This window comes from Elephantulus edwardii, unplaced genomic scaffold (assembly GCF_000299155.1).
Source record: "Elephantulus edwardii isolate Elephantulus edwardi_28Jun2011 unplaced genomic scaffold, EleEdw1.0 scaffold00097, whole genome shotgun sequence".
Lineage (NCBI taxonomy): Eukaryota > Metazoa > Chordata > Mammalia > Macroscelidea > Macroscelididae > Elephantulus > Elephantulus edwardii.
Window position 1 is genome coordinate 11990071 of NW_006399847.1, and position 12025 is coordinate 12002095.

At 41.9% G+C, this 12025-nt stretch overlaps 1 protein-coding gene across 1 annotated transcript in view; it reads left to right on the forward strand.

Annotated features, from left to right (window-relative positions):
• Window positions 1-12025, forward strand: part of SOGA2 (SOGA family member 2) — a 200715-nt gene that overhangs the window by 133622 nt on the left and 55068 nt on the right. Inside the window, exons 7-8 of the mRNA XM_006891415.1 lie at window positions 7099-7329; window positions 8437-8622. Coding sequence (XP_006891477.1) covers window positions 7099-7329; window positions 8437-8622 — 417 coding nt within the window. The remainder of the gene's footprint in view (window positions 1-7098; window positions 7330-8436; window positions 8623-12025) is intronic.

The window sequence follows — 12025 nt, forward strand, 5'->3', positions numbered from 1 at the left end:
GGGTGGCTCCTTTGAGGCAAGGATTCTGAGGCTCCATCTAACATACTTTGGACATGTTGTGAGGAGAGACCGGTCCTTGGAGAAGGATATCATGCTTGGGAGGGTGGAGGGATGAGGCAGGAGGGGAAGGCCCTCTATGAGGTGGATTGATTCAGTGACTGGGATAATCGTGATGGGAGTGTCAGAGACAGTACGATTGGTATAGGACAGAGCAGAGTTTAGGGCTGTTGTACATAGGGTCACTATGAGTCGCAAGTGACTTGATGTCACATAACAACAACAATAACAATATGAAACCTATACCTGGACCAAGAGGCAGTCGTCAGAACAGAGCAAGGAAACACTACATGGTTCAATAAACTAGTAGAAAATAAAAAATTAAACCCCAAAATTAGGAAAGTAGAATGTTGCCTTGGGGCATTAAAATAATGATTTATTATAGTGGGGGGGGGGGAAGAAACAACTTTCCAAGTTGAAGCTTCAGTTTTTACAAAGGATGAATTTCTACCATTCCATTTGTAAATTGCCTGGTGTTTTTCGCCTGCTGAATCTTCAGGATTCATTTTTAAAGAACAGAGAGAGGAGACAAGTTCTTGTGTAGAAGATTTGGGTGGTTGGCCAGATTGAAACTGTTACTGCTAGATAGCAGCACCAGCTGCAGGAACAGCAACAATGAGGAAGAAGAGTCCATGGTTTCTGGGGCCATGCCCAAAAAGGCTGCATCTCATTGGCAGTTCGAATCCATTTGTCACCTGAGGGAGAAAGATGTGCAGACTCCTCCCATCTGATTTACAGCCTCAGTTGAGGGTCAGCTATGAGTCAGTTATTACTTAAGAGCAATGAGAGAGAGGAAGAGGAAGAGAAAGAGAGAGAGACAGACAAAGACACCTTCTCCTTTTCTAATATTTTCAGATAATGGCACAGGCCCACACCCTGCAGGAAAAGGGTGACTTACTGCCCCACGCTCAGCTCAGTCTCATGTTCTTAAAGGCAGGCACAGCCAGAGGAAATTACAAGTAAGAGCCAGCATCCAGTGACTGCTGCAGACACACAAAAATCAGCTTCTCAAACAAAATTCAACTTCAGAGGGACAAAACAGGTAGTCCTGTTGCACATTCAGCTCAGGAGACAGCAGCTCATGCTGAGAACTAGATTTACCCCTGAAGTTGTTCCCATCAAGTCAGCTGAGAGACTCGCATCTGTTGAGATAGAACAGTGTGGAGAGTATGTGATTTGGAATGTGTGAGTGCCTTAAAAATAGCTCTGGATGAGAAGTAGCCAGGCAGTGCCTGGTCAGGTTTCAAATACAAACACAACCCGGCCTGCACCTGGAGGGTTGACTTTGTGGCTCAGATATCTCAAGAGTTCTTCCCCCTTGATTCTTCATTCATCCTTCAGTCCACAAAGCACACCAAGCATTTGTAATCCTTGGGGCTCAGTTGAATATCAGCCCTAGAAAACTCCATGGGCTTTATGCCAAGTGCTTGCACACATGTCCTTGTCTTATCTACTGCTTTAGAAACAAATGATGGGAAAGCTGACCAGGATGAGAGAGGAGGATCCCAGTGCAGCGAGGGCGGGTCGTAATGTGAGCAATAGCCGAGAGCATCAGAATGGTAATAGTGAAGACTGGCTTTTTGCTTTATTTACTGGTGACACTATCTTCTCAACTGTGGTAAATAATGCTGCACCATTTTCTCTGAAGTTGTCTAGGAAATTGACGGTACTCATCAGTGTGGAGCATGCCTTCTGCTTTTGGAAGTCTGCATCAGGAGCTTCACACACTAACAAAAGGAGGGTGGCTGTGAGGACATGGGAAATGAGTCTGAGCCGCCATGGAAAACATGGAGGTGACATTTGTTTACATAAACTGTCAGAACAGGAAGATCAAAATGAAGTTTGATAATATACAAATTTGATCTGTACAAAAATATCTGAGCAGAAAGTTGAAAATGATAATTTGATAATGCGATCGGAATCTTGGGTGAGCAGGGGTCATGTGGTGAGCCCCATCCTTTGGTGAAAGGGGAATAATTCGCAGTCTGAGGGAGGCTCTGGGCCTATGAGCACTTTCTCCAGTTGCGTGTGATCATTTGCAGTGGTATAGCAGTCAAGCCCCTCTAAGCTGGCACATTTGCAACATGTGGGTGTTTTATGTCCAAGAGCCTTTTAATCTTGTAACATCAGAGTGAGTAGCATTGGCATCCCATCTAAGAGCACTTGTTCATAGGAGTTTTAATATTCCATTTTCTAGAAATATACACAATAAAGGACTTTCTAATAGGCCATGGGATCTAACATTTTTTGTTGTTTTCTGGTCTCACGTCTCCAGAGTTGACCTGGAGCCACTGTAGCAAATCCAGTGCCCAGGCGAATCCCATCATTTTCCATTCTGTGACCTTTTGAGCCAAGGTTCAAATGGAGGGCATATTTTTAATTAAAAATAGAAGGATGAAGTATGTATTTCTTTGTGATGCAAAGTTTATATACATTATTATTATTAAGATAAAACTAAATAATATAATAAAGAGCAAATTAATAGAGCTTTGTTTTTCTTAAAAGACTGTCATGATTGTTTTTGTTGTGTGCCTTCAAATTGAAACTGACTCCTAGCTAACCCTTCAACAGGTTTTTAGAGGTAGTAAATCACAGGTGGAGATTGCCTATCTTTCTCCTTCGGAGCACTTGGTAGATTCCAACCACTTGCCTTTAGGATTGCAGCACAGCTTTTTATCACTAGCCTACCAGAGGTTGTCATTTTGACATCTTTAAAACTTTTTATTAGTGTTCATTGTGTTAAAATACACACAGTCTCTAAAAGCACCCTCTATTGTGTAAGCAAGTGAAACTAGCAATGGAGCAGCTGAAGTACTCTGACAATGAGCTTGATGCACAAACCTAAGAAGAGAGCTGAAGCTTCCTGAGTGCAGGGACCTCTACTGACTCCTGCCGCTGCTGTGTCCTGGGTAGAGTCCAGTGCCTTTTAGTGAAGGTGCTTAATAGATATTTGTTGAATAAAATATTCTATAAAATGTAACTGTTGTTGTTAAGTGCCGCCCAGTCGTGTGCAACTCATAGCGACCCTATAAATGAAAGTCCTCAAAACTTGTGTGACTTTCATCCTTTCTCCAGGTTCATAAGATTTCCAGAGGCAAGCTGTTACAGAAGTGGATGCCACTCCTGCTTCCACGCTTGTTTTAATCGGGAAGCTCCACCAAACACTGTCCATCATGTGTAACCATTATCGCATTTGACGCATCAGTGTCACAGCATTCAGCTTCACAGCAACCACAGGTTACCTCTATACAGCAAGTGGACACAGCAGGCCTATACGACCTAGAAGAATGTTTGAACAAAAACAACGAAAAACAGACCTCGGGGCCACGGATTAAAAGTTACCCACCTTTGGCTTGGTAGCATCACTTTCTGTCCACTAGGCCAACTGATCATTCTCTATGTTGTTGTTATTGTTGTTAAGTGCCATCAAGTTGTAGGAAACTCATAGCAACCCTATGAACGAAAGTCCTCAACACTTGTGTGACTTTCATCCTTTCTGCAGGTTCATAGGGTTTCCGGAGGCAAGCTGTTACAGAAGTGGATTGATTGATGAATTGATTGATTGATTGATTGATTGATTTCCTTCCTCCCTCCCTCTCTTCCTTCCTTCCTTCCGTACCGTGGAATCAGATCTGAGTGGCACAGGAGGAAATAGCCCCTCCTTTCCAGTGGTGCATCTGGTGGATTTAAACTGTGCACCTTCGGGATTGCAGTGCAGCCCCTTGCCACTAGGCTACCAGAGCTCCCTAGAACTATTCCTACAAATGTTGGAAACTTTCACAGGTTGAAGTTGATTTCAAAAAAATTATAAAATAGGACTTTTAGAAATGAGAAATTGGTTGTCGCCATAAGTTATGTGAAGGAAAATGCCTTTCTTCAACGACAACAGGCAGTACTGCTTGGAACTGTCTCTGGCAGTTGACTCTTAGTAAATCCAAGAAACCTGTAAGTTCTCACGAGTTTTTGAGTCTCACTCTCCAACATCTGACACTTTCTGTGAGAGCTGGAGGGGTTTCTGTGCTTCCATCCTTCTATTTTGTGAGCTTCTTCTCTGAGAAAGGAAGTGTCCTACCCTCAGATTTTTGCTCTTCCTATTCTTAGGATGTAACTGCATAATGACAACCCAGGTGACATCGGTTAGGAAGGAGGAGAGAATCCAGTGAGAAATAAGGAAGTAGGTAAAGGTGTTGGAATGGCTGGCCAATTAACTAATACAGCAGCCCCTCAGATCCCCAGTAAATACCACCTATCTTCAAGTAGCATAAATCATAAAATGTCATGAACAAAAGGACTTGAAACTTTCTGTAACTATAATCATAAAGTTCATAGAGCTTCCAGAGGCATGTTATTTAAGAAGTAGATACTATACTTAAATTTTACTTATGCATGGAGCTTTTAGTATAACCGTTTTCTTCCTTAAAAATGCTTATTTTCAAAAGTAATATTTAAATTTTCTTTCCCACTTGGACTTGATAAAAAGAATAAAAATCCCTTAACCATTTCTAACCTGTTGTTACATGCCATTGAGTCAGAACCAACTCATATCTAACCTTCTAGTGGGTTTACAGAGGCTGGAAATCACAAGGGAGGAGACAGCCCATCCATCTTCTGCAGAGCAGCTGGTAGATTGAAACCATATGCCTTTGAAATTGCAGTGCAACTTCTTACCGCTTGGCCACTAGAGCTCCCTGTTTCTAGCCTATGATATAACAAGTTGATCTTCATGCACTGTTAGGAAATTTGTACACTTTAGAGGGCTAAACAATCTGTCAGTCTAAGGAGTCCCACTCAGATTCTTATAAGCATCCAGGGTAAGATAGAATGATTTTTTTTTTTAAAGACGTGTTTACCCTTTTGCTCCAACATGCTTTTCGGTATTTATTGTTGTGGTCTCTGAAAATTAATCCTAATATCTGTTCCAAATTTCCTATGCAGCAATACCCTCTAGCAAAGTAAAATAAATAAATACAGCTGAATATGAAAGTTGCATTTATAACATTTTTTCCTTGCAAACTTGAAAGCTTTGTCAGTGTTAGGAAGGAAAACTTTTAGATGGAAACATCAATGACTCGTTTCAAGTGTTTTCTTCAAAACAGACCTGCCAGTAATTTAGCTGTGGCCTGATTAATTCTCCTGGATGTTTTAGAATGACCTGTTCTGACTTATTATCATGCCTCTGTTAAATCCTTTCCCAGCATCCCTAAAGGATTCACAGACAAAGGATATCATTCCCTGAAAACTGGCCAATTTCTGCCACACCTTCCATCCAATTAAGTTGCTAATAGATACAGAGGCTCAGAATTATGTTGCTGCTTCTGTATTTCTGCTTTTGAGAGAGTGCTGTATATTTAAAACATCATTGGTCTTAAATTGCACACCATAGTATTTCAAAATATATGTCCTTTGCAGAATAAATATGCAGGTATGGAATTGTGCTTCCAGCCCAAAGGCATGTGATTCAAGTCCACCAGCTGCTCTGTGGGAGAAAGATAGTCTCCTCCTGTGCAATTTAAAGCCTCTGAAAACACACTGGAGGATAATCTATGAGTTGATTCCAACTCGATGTTACTTAACAACAGCAATAGCATGTGTCTTAAATAAACCTCCATGTCGTTCTTGGTCTTGCTGATCAAAACAAGTCAGGAGCTGATTGCAAGAGCCCTCTATCCTGCCAGTGCAGGAAGAACAACGCTGAATAACAAGTCCTTCCAAGAGCTTCATTGGAATACCCAGGCACCTCAGCTTTCCGAGAATTAACTAATCTAGTTCCTATCTTTCTCCTGCAGAGCAGGTGTGGGTTGACTGTGCCATTCTTTACACTAAGCCACCAGAGCTCCTTCATTTGGAGTAAAATTGCAACACTGCTTTAGTTTATAGCCAGGAGGAATGTCCTATTAGAAGGCAACTAATAAGGTTGACATATATAGACAAGAGCTTGTCTCTGGAGAGACAAGGGTAAAATATAGGGACAAGGGTTTCTCATATTTGAACTCTACACACACACACACACACACACACACACACACACACACGGGGCTTTTTATTCCCCAGTAGAACAGAAGGCTTTGAATATTGCAGTATTGCATTGGTTACAGTAATTATTATATTAACTTTGAAGTAGGGCTTTTTTCTTGCTTTATTAGTGTTGACTCTAATTATTAGTTGCTTGGAACCTTTGACTTAAAAACCAGAACTTAAAGTAGGGCTGGGAAACATTGCTTTTATTTCCATGAGAGAGATGCATCTCTCATCTAAATTAATTAACATGGATATAGGTTCTCACGTGCACTTTGTTGTGCTCACATGGTAAGTAGTGCCGTACGAAGACACGTAGCCTCTTGGCCTCCCTCCACCTTCCCATGTGGCTCTCAGTGGGTCTGCAGATCAACCTGGTTTTTTCTCTTGTTTCTTTTTGGCTGTTCTGTGTGCACAGAGGGCACAGAACATAAGGCGAGAGAGAATTTCCTTTTCTCGTTACAATTGCAGTGTGCCTGCATGCCAAGGCCATGCCCAGAAAGAAAATGAGGTCCACATTTAAGTCAACTACAAGCCTTAAACCCAAGAAGCTATTTTCTTGAAGAAGTTTAGACACATCTAAAGGCACCATAAAAGATTTGACACTAAAAAAAGTTTCTAAAAATCCCTTACCTTGAAATATCACTTGGTCCCAAATCATAGTGTTTGGGTTTTTTGTTATTTTAAATTTTTTTTAACTCATAGTGTTTTGTTGTTGTTTACCATTGAGTTAAAATCAACCCATAGTTGACTTTCCAAGCAAATTTTCAGAGGTGATAAGTCATTGCCCATCTTTCTCTCATGGAGCAGCTGGTGGATTCAAATTGTGTGCCGTTGGATTGGCAGGGCAGCTTCTAATCACTAGGTCACCAGAGCTCTCTGATAATGTTTTAAAAATATGCATATTTCAGAGTTTTTCACACCAGCTCAGAGACCAGCCCTCAAGGTAAGTGTCCTGTGATGGTGTGAGCATGGCAGCCAGGTGGCCTGTGCAGGTTGTCACACTTGTTTTTTATGCCCTTCAAGATGGAGGAGGAACACCTCTATGCCATGAGGTGGAAGGAACTAGAAGTGCACAGCCTGGCTTTGCAGAGCCCTCTGCCCACTCGGACCTGGAGCGAAGAGAAGAATCTGATGCAGCAGGAGCTCCGGTTCTTGAAGCAGAACATTTTCCTCTTCTACGTCAAACTCAGATGGTTGCTGAAGCACTGGCGGCAGGGGAAGCGGATGGAGGAGGAAGATGAGGATGCAACCGAGGTAAGGCCATCTGCAGAGCTCTTAATTTCCTTGGCCTCAGACGCTGCTGCCTCCTCCCCACAAAGTCTTGTTCTATATATTAAGTATCTTTCATCAGGAACAATCCAATTTCTACTGTGTAGAAATGCCGTAGGTTGTCCATTTATAAAGTAAAGTGAGAAGTCCATGCTCCATGTGGACCTAGGGTTAAAAGTATTCCGGTCTGTAACTCTGCCCTTTAGCAGTGTTTCACTGCCATCCCCGTTGTTACAGATTCATTTTACTCATTTATTTAATTTGTCACACTTAGGCCCTTTACTGTCTTATTCAACTTTGTGTCAGTTTTGTAAAACCTGGCCCTAAAACTTTTTCTTCACGTTCCGTTTCAATTTTTTATCAGTTCTGTAGGGTAAAATTCTGTCAGAATTTCTTTCACACTTCAGAGAAGACATCTTTTGCCACCTCGTAAACTTATGAATGTCCTTCTCCTTATTCTCAGTTCCTAAACTCATAACTTAAACATGCCAGACTCATTTGCTTTTCATTTATATGTCTCTGAAGGTTAGTTCCACCATCTTCAGCATGCTCAGGACATAGAGAACCATTAATAAGTAAATGGAAATAGTTGTAAACTTTCCTCTTGATTAGTGCTTGGAGTTTCTATTCCTCTAACACACAAAACCCTAGCTAAACAGTTGTTGTTGCTGCTGTTCTTTGCCATCCAGTTGGAGCCAACTCATAGCTGGCCCTCCAGCGGATTTTCTGAGGTTAGAAATCACATGAGATAAGATGGTCTATCTTTCTCCTGCAGAGCAGCTGGTGGATTTGAACACTGGCTTTGAGTTGGCAGCACAGCTCCTATCGCTAAGCTCCAGACCTCCTTGCTATATGCAGTAGCACTTTATACATAGATTTGAAAATGTTAATAAATTAAGCCCCCATGCTGTGCTACTTAAATGGAGACATTTCAGTTAATAAAATGGCCAAAATGAATATGTTTAGGGAAGTAGATGAGAAATAGAAGATGTGTTAACTCTTAAAGTGGCTCCTGCCATAATGAAGATAATTACCTTCAGGTCATCAAAATCAGTCTTGGCCAGAGCTGTAAGTTCATATCCTGTGTTCCAGGGCGAGCTTCCAGAGAGCCTGCCCGAGCTGGCTGAGCTTGAAGTTCAGAGGGAACACACGGGGGATGGGCCAGATGGAGGTGGCAACAATCGGGGCCTCAGCTTCATTATGGGGGAGTATCCCCAGCGCTACCGGGTGGACATCGGCCCCCACAGACATGCAGACATGAGACAGCGCCACAAGCAGGTTGGTTTTGCCCACATTTGAGGCAGGAGGTTTCTGATCCACTCTGTCCTCCTGTTTTAATGGTGGTGGTTCAGGCCACAGAAAACTTTTCTAGCTTTATTTGCTGCCTATTACAAAGCTGCATTCTTACTATAGATCAGGTAATTGAGATTTCCAATTTATTGTAAGCCAGTGTATTTGTTCAAACTAAAAAAAAAAACTAAAAACTCATTGCTGTTGAGTCAGAACCAACTCCTAACTGACCCTCTTGTTTTTGGTGCTGTAAATTGCACAGGAAGAGATTACCCCTCTTTTTTCACAGAGACTCCCTTGGTGGATTTGAACCATCAGAGAGCAGGTGCTTTGGGGTTAGCAGTTCAACTCTACGGACTGGACTACCAGAGCTCCACTAGGCTGCCTGTGAAACAAACAACCAATTACATCAAGTCAGCAGGAGCCAAAATATGAGCTTGAGTTCATCCAACTGAATTTAAAACAATCTCAAGAGTAGATTTCATGAATTAGACACTGATGACCAAAGATGAGATAAATTGGAGAGAGAGACAGACAGACAGACAGACAGACAGACACGGACGGTGGACAGGCAGGCACGGCAAAAGAGATGTTGAAAGAGACTCTGAAACTTGCAGTAGAGTGGGGAGAGGCCAAAACAGAGAGAAATGAAGAACTAAGAGATGAATAGATTTCATAGGGCAACTTGAGATGACAAACTGAGGTATTAATGAAAATTAAAAAGAACTAGAATTGAAAAACAGAATAACACATCTAGAATTTCTCAAAGCCTCAAATTAGAATTCTGAAGGATCCTCTGGGCAAATATTTAATGATGCAAGAAACCTTAAAAGAAGATGGAAGGAATATAGAGCCACTGAAAAGAATCAGCTGGCAATGAACCGTTTCAAGAAGTAACATACAATCTAGAACCAATGGTAATGAAAGGAGAAGTTCAGGCTGTACTAAAAATGATTTTTGCATAAAACAGTGCCCCAGGAATTGATGACATTCTAGTTTAGGTGTTTCAGCAGACACAGCACTGGGTGTGCCACTCTATGCCAAAAAATTTGAAAGATAGTTTTTCCCCATTCCAAAAAAGGGTGCTCCAACAGAGTGTGGACATTATTGAAAAATATCATTAATATAATATGCATGTAAAAGTTTGTTGAACATATTAAAAAATGGTTCAACAATTCATCAACAGGAAACTGCCACTGAATGATTTAAAACTGGAAATGTTGTATGTCAAGAATTAATCCACCCTTCATATCATGAGAAGCTAAACTGTATGAAGAATGGAGTCTGGAGGAAGACTCATCAACAACGTTATGGAGATGACACAACTTGGCTTGTTGAAAATGAAGAGAAATTGAAACACTTGATGCAGAAGGTTCAAGCCTTCAATATGGCCTACACCTTACTATCAAGAAAACAAAACTCCTCATCATTAATAGATGGAGAAAGGCTTGACACTGTCAAGGATTTTATTTTACTTGGATCCACAATCAACACCCACACTAGCAGCAATCAAGCAATCAGAAGATGTGTTGTATTGAGAAAGTCTGCTGTCAAGGATCTCTCCAAAGTGCTAAAGATTAATGATCTAAATACCAGATAGACACCACTAAATACTTCTTATACAAGCCATGGTATTTTCAGTTGCTTTTTAAAAAAATTTTTTTATTGTATTATTTTTATGTGTACCATCAAATCAGATCTGACTGGTACAGGAGGAGATTACCCCCTTCTTCTCCAGCAGAACATCTGGTGGATTTGTCAGTTGCTTTTTATGAATCTTAAAGTTGGACAATGGATAAGGATATCGCTTAGACTTCTCTGTCTTAGAGGAAGTACAGCCAGGACACTCCTTAGAGGCAAAGATGATTAAATGCCATCTTACATGCAGTCAAGAGAAGTCAGACCTTGAAAAAAAAAAATCATTCTGGGAAAAGTTAGAGGATCAGCCAAAGAGAGGAAGAGCTTCACACAATATTTTCAGTTGTTGCCTGTGCATCTGAAAGTTGGGTAATGAATTAGGAAGACCAAAGTGGAGTTGATGAAGAGTATTGAATGTGCCTTGGACCAATCCAAACCAAAACAAATCTGTCATAGAGGAAGTACAACCAAAACTTACCTTAGAGGCACAGATGCTATACTTGGTCTCACTTCCTTTGAGTGTATTTTCAGGAGAAGTCAGTTAAGATCGCTAAGCCGAAGGCTCCATATCTGCAGGGGTTTGAATCCACGAACGGCTCCTCAGGAGGAAGATGAATGGTCACCTTCCATTGCCATCTATAGTCTTGGAGACATGAGAGATAACATGAGTTAGAACTGACTCCACAGTAATGAGTTTTAGCATTGCCAACTACCACAAAGTCAGTCAGTTGATTCCAGTTGGAATTAATTCATTGCTGTCCCTCCAGTGAGTTTTCACAGGCTATAAATCACATAAGAGAAGATTGCCCGTGTTTCTTCCTCAGAGCATCTAGTGGATTCGAACCACTTTCCTTTGGCTTGATAGTGTAACTCCCTACACAGTAGGCCACTGGATCTCTCCACAAAAATAGACCTTAACAAACTAAAGGCTACTACTGTGGGTACCATGTAGATGTTGCCTTTTTAGAATCCTGTGACACTTTGGAGGGGCCCTGGGACAGCTTTCTTGTCACCTGAGTCTCTGCTGACCTCTCTGTAGCTTTCAGATCCACCAGACTTTGTACTCGGGCATGTGTGAGCAGAGCTGAGGACTCACAGCTCCAGTGCTCACTCTAGGAAGCACCCAAACTCTTGGCAACCTTGCTGGCCACTCTCTTTGCACTTGACAGCCCATTGGCTGTCCTTCCCTCCTTGGGAACCCTCAGCCCAAAGCCTCTCACACAGATGAGAGCAGCACTGTTGACACATGTGAAGCAGAGGGCAGGGTGCTGGGCTATAGTGAAGCCATGTTCCCTGCTACGTTCTCTGATTTGCACACACACACAAAAAAAAACCCAGCTATTTTCTGTGTATACCACCTACTCTTCATTTTCCCAGAATAACTCAGGAAGGAGGTATGCTTTGGTAGGAACTTTTCATTCTAGTGTTAGGAGATGTGTTGTTATGTCAGGATTCATGCAGAGATTTTAGGTCTTGTTGTTGTTGTTGTTATGTGCCGTCGAGTCGTTTTCGACTCATAGCGACCCTATGCACAACAGCCCTAAACCCTGCTCTATCCTGCCCCGACCACACTGCCTCTGACACACCCATCCCAATTACCCCAGTCACCGAATCAGTCCATCTCATAGAGGGTGTTCCCCTCCTGCGCTGTCCCTCCACCTTCCCAAGCATGATGTCCCTCTCCAAGGACCCGTCCCTCCTGGCAACATGTCCAAAGTATGTCAGACGAAGCCCCAGAATCCTTGCCTCCAAG